The following is a 22,492-nucleotide window of genomic DNA, read 5'->3' as shown; positions in this document are numbered from 1 at the left end:
TTTATTGTAAATAATTTTCCAAGGTTTTCATATGTTTTAGTATTTTAGTATTAATGTTCAAATACAGGGGTTAAATTTTTTAATGAAATGAAGTTTATAAATCATTTCTTCTATTATATTAACTACTATTTATAGTAGAAATGCCTTTAAAAGAAAATGCCTGTTTTTCCCACAGAAGACTTCAATTCGCATGTTTTGTTTTCAGACACATAAACTCATTTCCCATCATAGTTTATTGAGTAATCCACTTACTTTTATAAATTTTGGTGCTTCTTTTCATGTGTTTATATAATAAAGATTATATATTAAGTTCTGAACTAGAACTAGTTATTCTATTATTCTTGCACAAGTCCTATAGTGTTTTACTTTTCATAGTACTTATATTCTTTTTCATACATTTCCTTAGCTCTTCTCTTCTTTCTTTTATTTTCTAGTGTTTTTTTAAATTCATGTTGCCATCTTTTCTCTCAGATCCAGCTAGGATTAATTTATTACTTTAACAATTTATTGGAAAGTATTTATTTTAAACAAATGTCTGTTATGTACAGTTCTAGTCTTAGATATAATAAAATATGACAAAGTTTCAGCCCTCACTTTATGTATAACTTATATAAAGCATCCATAGATTATTATAATCCCAAATACACTTTTATTTGAGGATGATTTGCCATCTTTAGAAAGTTCAGCTTTCTCAAACATTATTATGACATTTTTCTCCACTTAAAGTAATTTTCCTTTGTCTCTTGACATGTATTTCTTTATTACATAATTAAATGGTTTTATTTCCCCAGGGCACCAATATTTCTTATTTAAGGTTATTGTCAGCTGTTTTAATTTTGATTTTAAATTTTTTGGATCATGTTCTTTTCCTATTGTATATTCTAGAAGTCTTTGCTTATAAATAGAAAGACTGTTGATTTTTATATTTATCTTGTAACTAGTTGGCATACTTTACTCTCCTAAATTATAATTTTCAGCTGATCTTGAGTTCTATAGACCATATTCATAACCATATTCTATAATCATATTAATAAATATTGTTATGCTTAAAACTCTGTATTTATTTCAATATTCATGAATTATACTTTATATGACATGTTGCACCTTTTTGATTCCTTAATTTGTCTCCTGGCAGGTTGTAATTTATTTTCAAATAGGATAAATGTATTATCTCTAGAGTTATTCATGAGGGCTGCATTTTCTGTCTTGCTTTTAAATATAACCAGTAACTTTTCTTGATATAAAATTCTTGAGTTATAACCTTGTACTTTGAGTAGTCAGTTGACATTTTGTATCATATAATGCTTATACTATTGTTTATATTGCATATATTGCAAAAATATGAGGTAAACATGATGTTTTTTATCCTTGGCGTAGATATGGTGGACTTTGGGATTTTTAAATTTTCTTTGTTTTCTGGATGTTTGGGATGTAAAAACAAAGTATCTGATTTACTTAACAGAGTTAGTTTCTATTATTTGCATCTAAGAATCCTGGCTAGTACAGTAGGCGATCTGAGTGTTCATTCTGGAAGCTTGAATAGGTGATTCTTTTTCCTTGGAATTAAAAGATTTTGCCTGAGTATGTCTTGATATGATTATTTTCCATCATTTCTTTGAGGCATTTGTTGTATACCTCATCATTCTTGATTCTTGAAAGTTTTCTTCTATTATGTTTTTGATTATCTCCTTTATATTATCTGCTCAAGCTTCTTCACCTAAGATTATATGGTCTTAGAGTAGATCAGTGGTCTTGATTTCTTCGATACACCATGTTTTCTGACCTTTTTGAGGGTGTGGATTTTGGTGAATGTCTCCAGTTTGGCTACCAAAACACTAATTTGATTTTATGTAAAATCAGTTTGGCTTTTAGAGACAAAATAATTTAAATTTCATAATGTATTCTTTTCTTATTTAAACCAGTTTTATTGTGTCTTTGGCTCAACATTAGCCTTTTCTTTTCTTATTATTTTCTGCTTATGTTTCTGTGTTGAAGGTTCCCAAGAAAGTTTAACACAAAAGATTATTAAACTATGATAGGAGAGTAACTATAAATATGTAAAACAAACTATAAAGGTATTCTATGGCTGAGGGAGAGTATCCAAGGAAGGACAGTCATGAAAGAGAGCCCTTCTCCCTAAGGTTGGGATTCACACCTTACTGGAGAAGGTTTATGTAGGTGCTGTCCACTGAATGATCTGTTTCTGCTTGACCAACATCACAGGAACTCAGAAGCTGGGTGGCTTTTCACAATTGTTCTCAGTTTGGAGGAGGTGGCTGCACTTCTTCAACTGGTTATTAGCTTCAGGCTGCCACAGGAATAGGTTTTGTCTTTATGCAATGACAGGATGGCATTCCCTGGTGATGTTGTAACTGACAGATTTAGCGGCACAGGGTCAGATATGTTTGGAGTAGTTCCGTTTGGTCAGAGTTGTGTGTATTTGAAAGGGATTTTCACATATGGAAATCCGTAGATGAAGAGTTAAAAAAATTCCTTTTCTTCAAGATGAAATTAGTTCACCATTAGGAAGACCAAAGTGAAGCAATGGGGAATGAATTAACAGTAAACCTGGTAACTCAGAAGTTGCTGATGTCTTTGATTGTCCTGGGTACCTCCTACTTTATTATTTCAGATGGAAGACTTATCCAGCATGGGTTTAATGCCTTGGCTAGATAGGATGTGGCTCAGGTATTCCAATTCTGGCATTTGAACTTGGGTCAGGAAGATTTAATTAAATACTGACAAGATGGTGAGAATGTTGCCTAGGTTGAAGGATATTGCCACGGTTTTGGACTTGTTTTGGTATGTCTGAAAAATTCTTTTCTGCTTAAAAAAATTTATCTCAAAAAAGTTTTAAAATCGCTCAGCATTTGTTAATATGATTATTAAAGGTAACTTGGGATGGGAGAGAAAACATCAGGTTTTATTTTCTTTGGCTAGTGGTAATTAATAAATTTTTCAATCAAAAAACATTTACTGAATGCTATTGAGCATACAAAAGAGACATTTTAAATTTGGCATTCAAGTTCCTACTCTGTACCACATACTACTGTAGATATTGGGAATACAAACATAAGTAAGATATAGATCTCCCCCTTTTACAAGCTGTTACCCCTGAGAAAAGATTGTATTTTAGATAGTATTGTTTATTGAGCTAAAATCAACCATGTCAAAGTTGGACCTTAAGGTGAGAGATTAACCTTAAAGGTGTGCTTCTGAAGCTTTCTTCTAGGCTCCTTTCTTTCTCCCCAGCATGCACACCATGACGTTCACTGTGACAGGTGGAATTGATGAAGATGCTTTTAGGAATAGAAAATTACCTTAAATCTAAACTTATCCTGAGCATGAGTCAATTATAAAGCAAGACCACAAATTTAAATAATTTCCATCAGGGTGCACAGCCTTTAAAAACATATTAAGCAATTCAACTTCTCTGCATTGGAAAACAAATTCACTAGGTATATTTAATACACATACACACACACACACACACATACACCCTGGCAATAACAAAAATACTTGCTGTGGATACATATTTTTTTAAACTTATGTTGTTGTATTTATTTTAAAAGAAATTTTAAATCTTCTTTCTTTGAATGTGTTATAGTATATTTCAATATTTTAAAATATCTTTTTTTGCTGCTAATTTATGTCTCCTGAATAAATGATTTGACCAAACTACAATCTAGATTTTAGTTTTGTTTATATATATTACCTTTACATACACACTTTTCTCTGTGGATTATCATGATCTATCTGTATATGAACTGGGAGAAGTGGAAAGTGTATCTACCCTTGAGGATGGTTTGAGATCTGTTTTGTTAATGTTTGCAGTAAAATATATTTCCTTTTATTAAAAAATTGAGGACCATTTTTTATTGTGTAATTTCCTCCAGCCAATAATGTGAATCATGGAAATCACCCAAAAGTATCAAATCAGCGTAAACTATCTGTTCCATATCTCTTAGCAGCACTATGTCCTTAACCTACCCTTGGTTATATTAATATTAACAGGCTGTGCAAAATCATCAATATCTATTCCCATTTTATTTATGCTACCTTGATTTAGTGTCATGAACTAGAGTTAGTCAGTTCTAACAGACTTATGGTCTAACAGACTTAATGTCTAATTTATTTTCATTTTATTTTCAATATAAAATGCTTCAGTCCTAAGTTTTGTTCATTTATCATGACCTAATGTACATTTCAATTATGTACTTTTTCCTCAAAATTTTATTTTCATATAACTGAGCAACTGCTTTCCCAGAAAATGGCTTAAAATATGATAGAAATAATATGTATACAAAAAAAGATCAGAAAAGACAAGGAATATATGTTGTATATTGAAAATGATAAAATATTGCTATTTAATAAGGGAAATGTTTATCTTTTGATTGTGGGGCTGTTGAAAGACTTCTTCACAGTTTTTTGATCAAACATGCCTATTAATTTCTGTTTGTCAGTCCAATACACACACACATATGCATACATGTACATATTGACATACACATCAGCATTGAAAGCATTTCTGTTTTATAGTCATCTAAGGACGAAATAGAGAACGTGAAGGAACAAGAGTTGTCTAATCAAAGTGTATACACACTTGATGTGCCCTGAACTGTGCTAGTCGTTTTGCAGGATACACAAATAATACAAAATACTGTTCTTACAATGACAGAGATAAGATATACTTTATATAATCTCCAGAAAATAGTTCAAAGCAATAGATTGAGTTGTCCAAACCATCTGAATTATGGGAATTTAGAGAAGAGAAACAGTCTCTGAATCCTTTTGTACCTAATACATAGAAGCTTTCTATCTTTTGACCTCAGTAGAATAAGAAGTAGAAAATTGTGCCTTGACTAATGTTGAACTTGTTTTAAACTATCAGTTTTCTATAATAGAGCCCTAATTTATTTTTTGTGTACCATCTCCCCACCATGCCGTTCCTCATGGTTAATTTGCCAAACACAGCAAGACATTCATACTGCCTTAATCATGCAAACTCTGTGCCTCATTCTCATCTCCCCTTTTCTCTGTCAGAATTCTTATCTCATGAGGTGCTTTTGCTCAAATGCAAGCACTCTATGAATTCTTTACTCTACTTGCCCTAGTTGCTTCCTCTTTATGTTTTCCAATACCTTGTATCTCTGTAATGCTTATAATTTTAGTCTAGTTTTACTGTCTAGTTATATATAGATATGTGTCTTTACACCTTGAGTTCAGAGTTTATGACATACTTATATTTTTCTTCCCTCACCCTAGAGTTTAGCCTTATAGACAGTAGTTTTTAATCAATAAATATTTAATAAATTTAAATAAATTTATTTGAAAGATTGGGCATAAACAATAATTTTTAAATTAACTCAAGTTAAGTAGCAATGAAATTATGTGCACAAGAAGTTCAGGTTGGTTGTAAAAGGTGTGTATATTCACTGATGCAAAAAATAATTGAATAACTATCATAATACAGGTCAGATTGTTTTCCTAGGACCATCTATTTATTATGAATTAGGAAATTGGCAAGACAAGCCTGATGATGGAAAGAAAAGACTATGTGATAAATGTGGAGTTAACAGTGTGGAGGAAGAGAATATTAATATATTTGAAGGTTTTGTACAAAATAGAGGAAATGGGATTATTTAGCCAGTAAGAAGTAAAGAGATGTCTAAAATGGAGAATCAGATATGAATAATATATATGTCTTCTTTTAAAAGTGTTTTGTCAAACCTTTAAAGTTTTTGTCAAACTTCCATGAGGTAATAGGGTATGGAGTAACTCCTTCTGAAAACTACTGAATACTGTACAAAAATATGTCAAACATTCATGATCAGACTTGGATAAAAGACAGGACTGTGATCCCTAATAGAAAAGATACAAAGGAGGCAAACCCTACTATCACCCAGCTTTTTGCCTGAATACAATTCCTAAATATGGCGCCAGGTAGAAAAACAGAAACAGGGTCAAGTCATCTCTCTGAGTTGAAAATACAGAAACTAGAGTTGACAAAGGCTGAGTCAGCTAGAATTTGCAGGCAGAGGAATAGAAAACAGGGCACTATACAGAAAAATAAGTCCAGAAAACTACCTAAAGTTATCTTTATATCTTTAGTTGAATATCAATCTGCTCAAGAGTGAAACTCCATGAAGATAGTAAAAGAGAAACCTCCAAGGAAAGAACAATACTGGAGATACATAAGCAGAAAAGTCCCTGGAACTCACACAAGGCCAACAATCATTCAAGTAACTACCAGCCCAAGTAGAGGGATCATGCTTAATACATGGGGCATTCACTAGAGATTCCAGAGGGAATGTATGTAGGTCTTAATGATGAAATTAAGCTAGCTCCAGAGTAAAGGTTGCTGTAGACCCACCTAAAAATAAAAAGTAAAAGCAAGCCTTGAATGAATTAAACTGATATCCAAATAACTTTACTCTGTGCCACAACAATGTCTAGTAAGTTTTAAAGGAATACAGCTAAACTCAGAGCCATGTGTAGTGGGACATTCCTGTAGTCCTAGCTACTCAGGAGGCTGAGGCAGGAAAATCATTTGAGTGCAAGAAGTCAAGGCTGCAGTGAGCTATGATTGTACCACTGCACTTCAGCCTAGGTGACAGAGTGAGAACCCATCTCGTAAAAAAATTACTACACATGAAAATAAGGAAAATGAAACTTATGAACATGCAAAAAATTAGTCAATAAAAATAGGCCTGGAATTACAGAGTTGATCGAATTTGTATATGAGAGAATAAAATATTTGCTATAAATATGCTTGATATACTCAAAAGTTTAAAGGAAGAGGTGACATGAATAGAGAAATGTAGATATAAAAGGATTCAAAGGGAACATCTAGAGATGAAAAAGGCAATATCTGGAATGAAAAATAAAGTAGATGCAATAAACAGCAGACTGTCATTGCAGAACGAAAGACTGGTGAAATGGAAAATATTGCAAATGGAAGTACCCAAAATAAAACACAGAGAAAAAAATGACTAAAATAAATAACAGAGCCCGTGAAAAAATATCCTACAATGAAACGTGTGTAATTGGAGTTTCTGAAGGAGAAGAGGGTTTAGGAATGAGAGAGTAAACAAAAACAATAGCTGAAAAATTTCTAACTTGAATGAAAACTATAACACTCCAACCCAAGAAGCTCAGCAAATACAAAGCATGACAAGAACAAAGAAAACTAGACAAAGATATATCATAATCTAGTTGCTAAAGTCACAAAGAAACTTAGAAAATATTTTTAACTAAATGCAAATAAGAACAGAGAATGTTAAATTTTGTAGGTAAAGCTAATGCAGTGCTTAGAAGGAGTCTCATAGAATTCAGTTCTTAAATGAGAAAAGGAGAAGGGTCTTGAATGAAAGACCTAAGCTTCCACATTAAAAAAAAAAAGAGGAAATTAAACCCAAAGTAAGAATGATTAAAATGAAAATCAGTAAAATAGAATATAAACAACCAATAGAAGTAAAAGGGAGGGGATATGAATAAAGATCCAAGAGAATGAATAGAATAATAAAGGAACAATATGAATAACTTTATAGCAATAAATTTGACAACCTAGATGAAATGGAAGAATTACTTGAAAGACCTAAATTAGGAAAAGTGACTCAAGAAGAAATATAAAATCTAAATAATACTATGTTAAAGAAGCTTAAATAATAATGAAATTCTTACCCACAAGGAAACTTTACACAGAGGTGGTTTACTGGTGAAATCCTTTTAGAAAATAAAAGATAAGGGTTGTTCCCAATTTATTATATGAAGTGAGCATTACTGTGATAACAAAGACATTTCACAAATTGAAAACTATACATCAATATCACTCATAAACACAGTATCAAAATCCTCAACAAAATAGTAACAAATCAAGTCAGCAATACATTAAAAAATTATGCATTACAACCAAGTGGGATATATGCCAGAAAGGCAAGGTTATTTTAACAGATAAAATCAATTAATACATTTTACTACATTAATAGAATAAAGGAAGAAAACCTTATGGTCATATCAGCCATTGTAGAAAAGCATCTATTCATAATACAAACTTTCAGTAAACTGAGAATAGAAAGAATTTGCTCAACCTTGTAATAAAAAAGCCTTTACAAAAATGCCACAGCTAATGTTATGCTTCATAATGTTGAAAGACTGAATGCTTTTCACTTAAGATTTATATTCAACATTGTACTGGCAATTCTGGCTGGTGCAATAAGACAAGGGCCAGAAAATAAAGGCATAAAGATTTTAAAGGGAAAAATAAAACTCTTTATTCACAGGTGATATGATCATTTCCATAGAAAATCCTAAAATATCTATAGGAAAGCAATTAGAACTAAAATGTGTGCAAGATGCAAAGTAAATAAACATAAAATCAGAATGGTTTTTTACACGAAGAACTATCAATAACCGAAAATTCAGAGCTTTTTCTTTTCTTTTCTTATTTTTGAGACAGAGTCTCGCTCTGTCGCCCAGGCTGGAGTGCAGTGGCACGATCTTGGCTCACCGCAACCTCTGCCTCCCGGGCTCAAGTGATTCTCTCCTGCCTCAGCCTCCCAAGTAGCTCGAACTACAGGTGCATGCCATGACACCTGGCTAACACTTTTATATTTTCAGTAGAGACAGAGTTTCACCATGTTGGCCAAGCTTGTCTCATACTCCTGACCTCAAGTGATCCACCTGCCTTGGCCTCCCAAAGTGCTGGGATTATAGGCATGAACCACTGCACTTGGCTGAAAATTCAATTTTAAAATTTGGTACAAATTTGAAGTTTGATTATAAATTTTCAGTTATAAGATGAATAAATTCTGGAGATCAAATGCACAGCATGGTAACTATAGTTAATAACATCACATTGTATACTTGAAATTTGCTAAGAGAGTTGATTCTAAGTGTCCTCACCTCCCCCCCTCCCCACACAGCATATTAACTATATGATATGGTGGAGATGTTAATTGGCTTGATTGTGGTAATTAAGTCACAATTATACATACAGCAAAACAATATGCCATATACCTTAAATATATACAATTTTTGTTTGTCAATTATGCCCCAATAATGCAAGAGGGAAAAGAAAGTTAAAATAACCTAATAATACTATTCAAAAGATTTTCCAAAAACATGAAATGCATGTTTACCCCTTCATATTTAACAAGATATGTGCAAGACCTGTACACTGAAAACTATAAAAATATTGTTGATGGAAATTAAAGAAAACCTGATAGGTACAGGGATATACCACCATGTTCATGAAATGAAAGACAATGTAGTTTAGATATTTGTTCTCCCTAAATTGTACTATGGACTACAATCCCGAGCAGAATCCAAGCAGGCTAATTTTTCAGATATTGACAACTTACTCTAACCTTTATATGAAAAGGCAGAGAACCTAGAAGAACCAAAATAATTTAGAAGAAGAACAGATTTGGAGGATTCTCTGATTCCAGGCTTATAAACGTCTGTCAATGTGGTGTTTGCATAAGAAGAGATTTTCAAGTCAGTAGAACAAAGTAGAATTCAGAAATAAACCCATACACGTATGGTCAATTGATTTTCAAAAAAACTGCAGGGCACTTCAGTGGGGAAAGGATAATCTTTTCAACTAATGGGGCTGACTACTTCTATTTATATATTTAAAAAATAGGTTTCTTAAATCTCAACCTTTACCTCATGCACTACATGAAAATTAATGTAGAACAGAGATCAAAATGTAAAAGCAAAAATGTTAAATTTATGGAAGAAAATATAGGAAAATAACTTTGTGTTAGGCAAAGATTTCTTATATATTCACCAACAGTACAAAGGAGGTATGTCTAGAATATAGAATATTTAAAAAGAATACTCTTACAACACAGCAAAAGAAGTCAAATAACCTTGGCTCACGCCTGTAATCCCAGCACTTTGGGAGGCCGAGGTGGGCGGATCACGAGGTCAGGAGATCGAGACCATCCTGATCATCCTGGTTAACGTGGTGAAACCCGTCTCTACTAAAAATACAAAAATTAGCCAGGCATGGTGGCAGGCGCCTGTAGTCCCACCTACTCGGGAGGCTGAGGCAGGAGAATGGCGTGAACCTGGGAGGCGGAGCTTGCAGTGAGCCAAGATCGCGCCACAGCACTCCATCCAGCCTGGGCGACAGAGTGAGACTCCGTCTCAAAAGAAAAAATAAAAAACAAAACAAAACAAAAACGAAGTCAACCCAATAAAAATATGTACAGGACTTGAACAGCTACTTCACCAAAGAAGAAGGTAAATGGCCTCTAAGCACAGGAGAAGATGTTTAGCACATTAGTAGCAATGACAGAAATGTAAATCAAAAGCACTATTGTGATAATTCTACATACCATTTGATAACTACATACTATTGCCGTAACTCTACATACATACCATTAGAATAATTAAAATTAAGTGTTGCCAAGAATGTGGAGCTACTGAAACTCTCAGACACAATGAATGGGAATGTAAAATGGTACAAACACTTTGGAAAACACTTTAGCAGTTTCTTAAAGAGTTTGATGCATTTACCATGTGACCTAGCATTTTAGATATTTACCCAAGAGAAACAAAAGCTTATGTGCACTCACAGATTTTAATGTGGATCTTAATGGCAACTTTATTCATAATGGCCCTAAACTGAAAACAACCCAAATGTCCATCAATAGATGATTGTATAAACAAAACTTTGGCATTCCGTATAATGGAATATTACTTTGGATTAAAAGAAATAAACTACTGATATGCAAAATAGGAATGAATCTCAAAAAGATGCTGAGTGAATTTTACTAACATGGAACAAATGTTTGTGGTGAAAAGATAGTGTAGGGTAGCCTTGCAAGGTAATTTTCAGACAATTTTAAGCAGATGTTTAGTGTTAATAAGCTTTATAGAAAGCTTATGCCAAACATGAAGTATATATGCTGCCATATTGTGGCAGAAAAAAAGATTTCTGGGGCTACCAGTAGGGAAATATTGATACAGAAGGGATACAAGGTAACCATTTGTGGTGATAGAAATGTTCTGTATCTTGATTGTGGTGGTGAATACACAGGTATATAGATTTAAAATGGGTGCATGTTATGTATATAAATGATACTTTAATGAATTTTATTTTAAAACAAAGTAGTAAACTTTTAGAAACGTTATTTGTTGATATAAAATGATCTGTCATGGAGGATAATTTAGTTTTCTCAAAGTTATAGATTTTGTCTTCTGTACTGTCTTGTTGAAAAAAAAGGTTTAAACTTTCCAAGGTGACTTTAACATTTTTTTTTTGATTAGCTTCTGTGTATTGTGCATAAAATTGGCATCAGTTTAGACTTAGCTCTTTCTAATATTGTAATGATAAACACTATTAATTACTAGGTAAGGGTCAGATAAATGAACAAAAGTTTTGAGAGATAATAAAAACATTCAAATCGATTGTATATAAGTAGACTAGCAAACAAAATATGTTCTTCTTTGAAGTTTCCTGATGTTATGCAAAGGATGTCAAATATGTAAACAGCAGGTGGGAACATAATGTGTTGGAAGTAAGTGTTTCAGAGGAGTTGTAATGTCTCATGTACTATTAAAAAGAGAAAGACTCTCCTTACTTTATTCTTCAATATTTCTTGCAACTAAAACGATTGCTTTAATAGCAATTCTATCCTTCAATAAATGTGAAATACATTTGGCACTGGCAAAATCCTCAAGTTTAAAATATCACCATACACAGTAACATCATTTTGGAGTGCGGATACTAGGAGATGTATTCAGTGTACTCATTGGCATCAAGTCTTGTTTTTCTTCTTCCTTTCTTTTCCTTGCAGATATAAATGCAGTACAGGATTCACGGCTAACTCCAAATTAATCTGAGAGAAATTTTATTTTTCAACAGACTTAAATGTTGCAGCTTTTGTGAATTTTACTAACGTGGAACAAATGTTTGTGGTGAAAAGATAGTGTAGGGTAGCTTTGCAAGGTAATTTTCAGACAATTTTGAACAGATGTTTAGTGATAATAAGCTTATAGAAACATATTTGACAATAGGTTTTCTGATCATTGCTAATATATTCAACTGTGGCATGTGATATCTCTCCCAGGACTAAATTTAAGATGATAGAATCTGTTCCTTTGTGAGTAATATAAACACTGACCTATCATCTATTTGATCATTAATATTGTCATTGCTTTGGAATAACTAAACCAGCTTAACACCTCACGTTTTCTTCTTCTTGGTGCCCCACTAAGCTCTTAGATCCCTAATTTTAAAAGATTGTAAAAAGGAAAATATGATATATCATGCTATTATATAGTTGTTGCCTTTTAATTTGACAAAATAGTAGTTCTCATGTAAGGTCTCTTGCATAATGAGATTGGCTATGCAAGTTTGCAGATAAGATGTATCCTAGTGTGAAATTGCTTGCATAATAAAGAGGAGAATAATTTAAAGAGCTAATGAAAACAGTCTGTAGGGAAAAATAGACACCAAGAATTCTATTCTTCTTGGTGGAAGGGGAGATGAAAAGCACCCTTCTACCCCATTATCACCATAAGGAGAAAAAATATTAATAGAGGAGGAAGAGGAGTTAAGCCATGCAATTTAATGCCCATTCACCTCCACTATAGAGTTTATGGTAAAATCTAAATTGTGTACCAATGGTTGTCATAAATGTCTTCTTTCGTGAAATCAAATAGATGCAGAGTTCTACATTACTTTGAATGTGGGATGAAGACTGTGGGAGCAAATGAAGTAAGAGAAAAAAGGACATTAAAATCTGGGTTATAGTTAAATTGGCTCCTCTTAGAACTAGTGAAAATGTTCACACTAATAAAACATTTATGAGGGCAAGCTGGCATTCATTCATTCATTTACTCTTCATTCATTTTCAACACGTACGTGATGAACTGTTCTTCAATGTACTAGCCAAATATCAGGCTTTGGTAGCTAATGCAACAGGCGTCTCTGCAATCATGCAGCTTTTATGGACTAAGGATAGGAGATACTGAGCCAAAGTCACTGAGTAACTATAAAATTATCATTGTGATAATTGCTATAAAAAAGCAAGATACTGTGAAGTCATATAAGAAAGGAAATTAGTCTTGATGGGAGCCTCAAGAAGGCCTTCCAAAGGAAGTGAATTATATATATACCTAAAGCACCAATAAGATTAATCCTGATGAAGACAAACAAAGGAATTTATCTGTTAGGATTTGACACAATAGCAAATAACAAAAACATCTAAAATAATAATAATGGCTTAAAGAGAAAGAGTTTATTTTACTCCCACTTCCAAAGCTTAGAGCTAGGCAGTCCAAGGCTGGTAGGGATCACCTCTGTGAGGAACCCAGGATTCTTCTATTTTGTTGTTCAATTGTGCAGGTCGTCTAGTGCCAAGGATACTTCATGGCCCAGGACAAACGCTCCAGCTCCAGCTATTTCATTAGCATTCAATCAGCAGGAAGAGGAAGGGGAGGAATAAGGGCACACCTATTCACTTTAAGAGCACTTCTTATATCCCATGGTTATGACTTAGCCATGTGGTCACACCTAGCTGCAACGGACACTGGACAATGTGGTATTTATTGGAGACGACATGTGCCCAGCTAAAAGTTGGAGTTTTAGTACTATACAAGAATAAAGGAAGGTGTTACTAAAGACAAAAGGAGGAGGGGAGAATATATATTGGGAGATGACTAATAGTCTTTGCCGGAGAAAACCATATGTGCTAAGGTAAGGTACAAGGCAGGAGGAAGTTTGGTATACTGGAGGGAAAGAGGGAAGCTCAGTGTGTTTAAACATTATGGGCAAAGGGGAGGAAGAGTGTTAGTGTTCCTGGACCAAACCGAGGGTCGGGCTGCTTATTCTCATGGTCCAATAACAAGATGCAGACAAACTGGGAAAGAAGAGAGTTTACCTGTAACCAGGTACAGGGAGAAGGCCGGGGAAAATATCACCAGACCAACTCAAAATTATGAAGTTTTCCAGAGCTTATATACCTTCTAAGCTGTATGTCTACGTGTAAGTGTGCATTCATCTAAAGACATAAGTGATTAACTTCTTCTCATCTATAACTAAGGTCTGAGTCCTTAAGACCTTCCTCTGGAGCCTCAGTAAATTTACTTAATCTAGATGGGTCCAGGTACCAGGGGTGATTACCCTTATCTTGTCTCCAGCTAAATCATGAAGATTTGGGAGTTCCTTTAGACCCCAATAAAACTTGTGTGTGGAGGTCTGGGGAGTTAGTTCCTTCAGACCCCCAGTAAAACCTGTTTAATAGGCCGGGCGCGGTGGCTCAAGCCTGTAATCCCAGCACTTTGGGAGGCCGAGACGGGCGGATCATGAGGTCAGGAGATCAAGACCATCCTGGCTAACACGGTGAAACCCCATCTCTACTAAAAAAATACAAAAAACTAGCCGGGCGAGGTGGCGGGTACCTGTAGTCCCAGCTACTCGGGAGGCTGAGGCGGGAGAATGGCGTAAACCTGGGAGGCGGAGCTTGGAGTGAGCTGAGATCTGGCCACTGCACTCCAGCCTGGGCGACAGAGCAAGACTCCGTCTCAAAAAAAAAAAAAAAAAAAACTATTTAATACTAAACGGGCTCTGTTAAGAATTCCTTTGTTATTTCATCATGCTTCAAGGCCCTGGAAAGGCCTAGGCAAAACTCTTGGTGGGCTTTCGTTACATTCCAGCCTTTGTATAAAGGCAGTGGCTCTATCAGCTTTAAATATTTAACTTAACCACTCGGTCAGTGCTGAAACAGTTGTCATGGAGGCCTTCCTGTTCAGCTGTTAATAAGACCTGGCTTGCCAGATTAGTGGTGGGATACAGAGGGAGGTAGGGGCAGATCATACATAGCCTTTTGGATCGTATTAAGAATTTTGAACTTTATCAGAGGAACAGTGAAAAACTATTGAAGGTTTTAAGGAAGAGGAAAACATGATCACATTCTCATATGAAAAAAATATTTCTCTGATCACTGTGGAGAACAGGTTAAAGACAACATTGGCAATACTTATAAAGTTTAGGCCAGGCACAGTGGCCCATGCCTGTAATCTCAGCACATTGGGAGGCCAAGGCAGGTGAATCACCTGAAGTCAGGAGTTCAAGATCAACTTGGCCAACATGGCGAAACCCCATCCCTACTAAAAAAAATTACAAAAAATTAGTCAGGTGTGGTGGCAGGTACCTCTAATCCCAGCTACTTGGGAGGCTGAGGCAGGAGAATCACTTGAACCTGGGAGGTGGAGGCTGCAGTGAGCCGAGATTGTGCCACTGCACTGCAGCCTGGACAATAGAGTGAGACTCCACCTCAAAAAAAAAAAAAAAAAAAAAAAAAAAAAAAAAAAAAAGGTAAAGGTAGGCATACTCTTTGGTGTATACAATTTCTCATTTGTGAATTTATCCTGAGAAAGTCATCAGGCAAGTAGAGTAAGTATTAGAAAGTCTGGAAGTATACCCACTGAATGTTTGCAGTGGGACTGAGGCTAGGAAAGTTTCACTCTCTCTTGTATAATTTTTTTATTTTGAATGATTTGTTTTACAATAAGCATGTGTTACTTTAAATTTCATTGAAAAATCTATAAGTCAATTTTACTTTAGAAAACAAAGGCAAAAAAAAAGGCCTGTGGCAATGCTATAAAGTAGTCTAGATTGCTAACTCATCCCAGATTGTTGCCTTTTGCTTTGATCGCCATTTCTGTTATTTCCTCTTTCCTGGATTCTGCCTTTTGGCCTGGTCCCTTTGCACTGACAATCTTGAACATCTGTTGTCCCCTTGAAGAGTTCTACTAATTAAGGAGATGGCTTCCATGGTGTGGTAGAAAGACAAAAGGACCTAGAATTAGAGGACTTGGATTATAATCTGGACTCATTTGTAGGATGATCTTGCAAATCGAGTAACATTTTGAGCATCAGTTTTTTTCACTTGTAAAATAGGGATAATTCTTACTCTATTTTATTGGGCTATTCTATATCTGAAAGCATTTTATAAATTATGGAGCACCATTATCTATCATTGTCATATAATTTACACACACACACACACACATACACACACACACACACACACACACACACACACACACACACACACTGCCTAACAGGGAAATTCCATTTCTTCAATGTTAGACTGATATAATTATTCTCAAGAGTGTTTTTCTTTGATTGAGCTCAAGTTTGTCTCCCCACACTATATTATTGTGACTGTTTTTCAATTTGTGACAACATAGACTTGGTCCAGCCTTCCTTTATTACCGTGTAATAACCAACAAAGCAAATGGGTTCAAACTATATAGATTTAGGTCTATTTTTTATAGTAGAATTTTCACATCTTTCTGGAACTTCAGGAACACACTTTGTTCTCCAGTGAAAAGTTTGAACAGCATTTGGAATAAAGGAAACCATCTGAGGTTAAGTGTGTTCTGGTGGCTTCTTCCCATATATAATTGAAGATTTTATGTAGCTTGATAAAATATTTTCCTTCAAATCTTTGTAAGAAATGAAGTAAATGATTTTACACAGCCAATTTATATGCTGTCTTTAGGGGGCAGTGCTAAACCACTGATACGTTTCTTCATTTCTGCTAAAGCTACTGGTAATAGTTAATATAAAATAAAGCTAAAATGGCAATCTTGATATTTGTGATACAATTATACACACCCTTTAATATTAGTAAAATTTTCTAGGTAGCCAAATGAAAATAATTTGAAGCTCATTTATTCAGTGATTCATTCAATAAATATTTATTGCTTCATTATGCACAGCACATTGTAGGAGATACAATGTGAATAAGGCAATGTTTTCTTTCAAATAACTTACTTAACAAGGGTAAATAAGCCACACTTGTGTCTGTGTACTGTATTTGCACAAGCACACAGTGTGTGTGTGTGTATACAACTCTTTTAGGGTAAAAAATAAAATAGCAGTACTTACTGATTTTTATGTGCCAGTCTCTGTCAAGCAATTAATGTTATCTTCATTCAGCCCTGCAAATAGAAATTATTACACTATGTTTTCAGATAGGGAAACTAAGGATTAATAAGAGTATGTGATTTGCTCAAAGTCACAAAGCTTGGAAGTGGTAGAGCTAGGATTTAAATGTATATCTGTTTGAGTTAAAAGCCAATGCTCTTTGCCACTATAGCATCTATCAACTCAAGGTGTCTGAAATACCAAATGCAAACACTTGCACAAAGAGCTAGAGACAAGCAGAAGAACGTGATATCATGCATGTTTGTGGGAAATCTGGAAAATTTTAGGTAAGGAACAAAATCTGAACTCTATTTTGAATCAGTGGGATTATAAGAAAATAATAAAAATGATAGTTAATACTTATTGAATCTGTGTGTCAGGCGCTTTATATTTATTACCTCATTTAATCATCAGGAAAAAGCCCTGAGAGAGGTTCCACTGTATTGTTTTCCATTGCATAGATAAGGCAAGAGAGGCTGACAATGGTCTTATCTGCTGAAAATCATACAGCTAATGAGGGGGGTATTTGGAACTTGAATCCAGAACTGTCTAATTTTAGAGCCCAGGCCCTTAACCACTACAATATGCTATGCAGACAAGTAAGGTGAAAGAAAGAATGAAAGCATAGAGCATGATTAGGCAAGGGTAAACAATTCCACCTGGTTATAGTCTGAGGTGAGTATAGTGGAAAAGTAAAAGGGCTAAAAAATCATTTGACTATAGAACCTTGAAGCCAGATTAAGGAATTTGGATATCATTTGCTGTGAAATGGGAAATAGTTGGAGCTTTATGAGCAGGGAAGAGAAATAAACTTTTTTTTTTTTTTTTTTTTTGAGGGAGGAGAAAGAGATAGAGGAAGTTCCCTGTGTGATTGGATTAAATCATTGTAGCACCATTAACAAAACAGAAAAGAATGGATTAATCTAAAATGTTGATAATTCTTGGCCAGCTATCAATGTTGATGGTTAAACTGTTAGCTGATCATGAGTTGGTAAGAGGAGATACCTTTTTGATCATCTTATCTATCCCGGTCAACAATTTATCAAATACATATATATATATGTATATATATATATATAATACATAATATATATGTTGTTGGTGTATATATATATAATATATATATATATACTCTTTCAGATTAAGATTTAAACTTTCATATATATATATATATATTATATATGTTTCTCAAAGGATCTGTAGGGTCAAATATCCCTGTGATAATTACCTTCTATTATTGATTTGAGAAGTATTTATGAAAGCATGGGCCGCTATGTATCAAATTGCAGAAATTTTCACTCCCTGTCACAGAAGGCAAAATGCTCTCAGGAGTATACTTGTGTAACAGAAACATATTCACCAAATATACCTCTTTTATTTAAACTGCAATTATTTACATCAGTGTGGTTTTTCAGTATATTGTCTTTTACAGGGTATTATTGTGCCAAAGGAGTGGTCACGGAATGTAGTGGTGAGGGGAGAGTAGGCTTTGCAGCCCCCTAGTCTGGATTCGAATCCTTTTTCCACCACTTGCCAGCTTCGTGACCTTGGGTTTTCCTTGATCTCTCTGGCCCTTAGTTTCCTCATTTATAAAGTGAGAGGAAAAATATTTGCCTCAAATGGCTGCTGTGTGAATTAAAATAGTTAACAGACAATAGGCCAGTGATACTCCAAGTCACATTGTAAGTTCTCAGTCTAACAGTTATTATGATTATTGTGTTTTACAGACAGTGACTGATTGGGGGGCAACTTAATTTCATTGCTTCTTAGTTACTGACAAGTGATCAAGGGAAAGTTAAAATGTGAATGCAGAAAACAAATTCTTTTAAATAGGAGGAAAATAAAATCTTATATTCTATTTTAAAAGCAACAATTTTGGGGCAGGATGCTATTTACAATCCAATATGTAGAATATGTTTACTTGCTTTAGTAATCATGATCTATCAATGTTGTGCTGAACAGTACATTCAGAGGGCCTTTAGACAATTTATTGTACTTCTTTTTATTTATGTATATACAACTTTTTTTAAAAATTCAGTCTGCTAAGTATTCAACAGGCTTTTAGAGTCTGAAATTTTTCCTCAGTTTCCGCAAATTTTCATGCTTTATTTCTTTGACCCTCCCATCTCTACTCTTAATTTTTGGAGCTCCTGTTGTTCAGATGTTAGAGGTCTTGGTTTGACCCCTAGTTTTCTCCCCTTTTAAATTCTTTTCATCTTTTCGGAAATTTTGTCAGATTTTTCTAACTCTTGTATTGGATTTTATGTATTTCATAACTTTCTGTTCTTGTTTCATAGCTATAAATATCTTTTCTCTGAAGATACTATTTATAATTTTTTTCTCTATATTTATTTTGGTGTCTGTTAGAGGTTTTTCTCAAATATATGATTCTTATGAGTGGAACTTGCTGAGAGGTTGGCTTCACAGTAGAGACTAATACATAGATTCCCACCATTTTCCTGCTTATTTATAGATCTTTTTTCTTGGGAGGTCTGTTTCTACAGAGAAGAGTATTCTAGTTGTTTATCTGGGGATATAAACCTTGCTGCCATGTTGTCTAATGCAAATATGGTAAGGCACTGAGTAGGTTATGGATCTTCATTACTATATATATATTAATTCTCTTGTTTTTAGAGACTCGGTGTATCTATATTCTTAGAATTCATAATCCTTTTGCTTCAACTTCTCCAGAAAAATAAACCTCTAATTTCTTGCCAGTGGTGAAGATTTAGTTTCCTGGCTGGGTGAAAAGGAGATGGGTCTAGGAGTATAATTCTTTCTGATACTGAGTTTCATTCTGTGTCTGCCCCACTGACACTTATACCTTCACAGGTAGCCAGTCCCTCCAATTCTTTCCACATGAAGGTACTTTGCTTTCAGTGTTCTCATGTTTGCTAAGTCAGGTAATACTTACCCATCTGTGATCCAAAAGTTACCCAACATTATGCAGAAGTTTTCTTAATATTGTTTGCTCATCTCTCCTGTCATTCTTATTTTTATGGTGTAAGCATTTTTATAAATGTTCTACCATCATTTTAGTGAGATTTGGGAGATAACAAAGGAAAATATATGTGCTCAATATGGAAGTCTCATTATGAATTTTAAAACTGTTACCCCTTTTATATGTATGATATAAAATTTTATGAAGTTTCATTTTGGTGGCATTCTGAACAAACAGGTTTATCAGGAATTCCCATTTCAGTAAAATATTTTCCTGTTAGTGCCCTGACTGCATTTTTCCTTAATTTTGTGCCTAAACCTAAATTCTCGATAAACCATAAGATTTTTCTCATTTGTTGCTATTCAAATATTTTATTAGGCCATTATCATGTTCTATTCTTCATTATGAACTTCATATATTATTTCATAAGCCTTTCACACCCAGTTTTTTCACTTTTAACTTAAGTTGGACTATACATATTTTTTTCTCAGTCACAGGGCACAGCCATGTAACTATGGTTAAAAGTGAGCTGACTTGTTTGCCAAGATATACCACGTGTCATTTATAGAATTTAATTTGTGTTAAGATATCTAAATATCATTGATATAATATATTGGTATGATATAAATTTAATTTCAGAGAACCTCATCTACAATCAATTTGTCACCAGGAGAAGTGGAAGAAGAGGATGATGATGAAAATACGTGTGGGCCATCAGGACTTTGGGAAGCATTAACTCCATGTAATGGATGTAGGAACCTTGGCTTCCCCATGCTTGCACAGGTAAAAGTTTGCTTTTATTAAGGTACAATAAAATGGTTGCCTATGTTTTTAAGTTAAAATCTCCCTCCCCTTCGAAAATCAAATTAGGATCTTGTTTACTTTGTGGTTTTTCTCAAAGTCTCAAGTAAAATGTGCATGTAACTTAGTGTGTAGATGTGTGCATATGCGGAGACATAATTTATGTAAAAAATTAGTATTATTTAGTTTGGTTATAATGCAGAAATGTTGTCTTGTTTATGAGGTTTTAATATTTTGAATCCAGAAATATATCATTTTAAAGAATGCTATTTTTAAAAAGTAACTAAAAGTTATCTACAGATATAGTTATAAGGAAACATATTATGGCTCTTTAAAAGCATAACCAGTGATTATATTTTTCTCATCACAATGGAACACTGTAGAATAATGTGAATGTGTACTTCTGAAGGTTTTGGAATAAAGTCCAAAAATGAAAACAGAACACTAAAATATTGACTATTAGTTTCAAGTCATTTCACTATCATTAAGTCTCCTTTAATTCTATAGTATCACCTTCAGGTTCCTGTTGAATGTTGTGAATCATACACTCTTAGAGGCGTTTCAGAAATGGCTAAAATATTCCAGAGATAGGAAATTTGAAGTCATGGTGAAAATATCTCTGCACAATAAGTAAATAACTTAATATGAAAGGGCATAATGGTAAGAGGTTAATTACATAGAATGTGGGTGGAAAAAACAGTCCAGGACAGAAAAGGATTCATAGTACTTATCCAGAAAAGCGTTACATCTCAAAGATGTTTTCTCTTCTGTCACAACAAATACAAAGCAATTATGTCTAAGAAACCATCATATCTTCCACATGTCTGTATCATAATTTGATCATAGCCACTCAAATTTCAGTATTAATTTATTGTAGAAAGCTAAGTAGGATATTCAAATCGGTATATAGTACTTAAAAAATCTCTTCATAGGACTTTAAGACAGTTTACTGTAACCTTTACAGAATTGTTGTCAATACATACTAAACTGTGAGTTCCATAAAGGTAGGGATTCCAACTTTGATGCTCAGCATCTGCAGTCTAACGTGTAGTTCCTGGCAAATCAGAAGAATGCGTTGGATGTGGTGTCTCACACCTGTAATCCCAGCACTGGGAGGCCAAGGTGGGTGGATTGCTTGAGCCCAGCAGTTCAAGACCAGCCTGGGCAACATAGTGAGACCTTATCTCTACCAAAAATACAAAAATAAGCCAGGCGTGGTAGTGTACATCTGTAGCCCTGGCTACTCAGGAGGCTGAGATGGGAGGTTGAGGCTGCAGTGAGCTGTGATCACACCACAGCATTCCAGCTTGGGTGATAGAGTGAGATTCTGTCTCAAAAAAAAAAAAAAAAAAGAAAGAAAGAAAGAAAAGAAAAAAGAAAACAAAACAAAAGAAAAGTCTTCTTTATCAAGCAAAATCTAATGGATATAAAACAACCAAAAAAAACCACCCAAAATATAATTGGAATAAAGTAATAGTTGAATGAATCTCAGTGAACAAATGTGTATATTTTTGGGTGTCATGTCTTCACTTAAAGATTTTACATATAGTTTTTTACCTCATATCTACATGGATAAAGGGAAAGAAAATTAACAAGCATACATTGTATTTTATTAGCTTACCTTTATCTGCTTAGCAGTTTATCAATAATTAAATGTTTTAACCTATTTTCCCCTCATAAAACTGTGTTTGTAAAAATGCATTTCCTAACCACTACTTTACCTTATATCTTAAAAAGAATTATTGAAACAAAATAAAGTATCAGGGTATTTACTGTAATGGCCAGATGACTGCAAA

General features: G+C 34.1%; 1 protein-coding gene across 1 annotated transcript in view; it reads left to right on the top strand.

Annotated features, from left to right (window-relative positions):
• Positions 1-22,492, top strand: part of ANKS1B (ankyrin repeat and sterile alpha motif domain containing 1B) — a 626,390-nt gene that overhangs the window by 335,708 nt on the left and 268,190 nt on the right. Inside the window, exon 9 of the mRNA XM_017887238.1 lies at positions 20,535-20,678. Within this exon, the coding sequence (XP_017742727.1) occupies positions 20,535-20,678 (144 nt within the window). The remainder of the gene's footprint in view (positions 1-20,534; positions 20,679-22,492) is intronic.

Source organism: Rhinopithecus bieti, unplaced genomic scaffold (genome assembly GCF_001698545.2).
Source record: "Rhinopithecus bieti isolate Rb0 unplaced genomic scaffold, ASM169854v2 scaffold_15133, whole genome shotgun sequence".
NCBI lineage: Eukaryota > Metazoa > Chordata > Mammalia > Primates > Cercopithecidae > Rhinopithecus > Rhinopithecus bieti.
The sequence above is the reverse complement of the archived record's forward strand: the minus strand, read 5'-3'. Positions and strand labels throughout refer to the sequence as shown.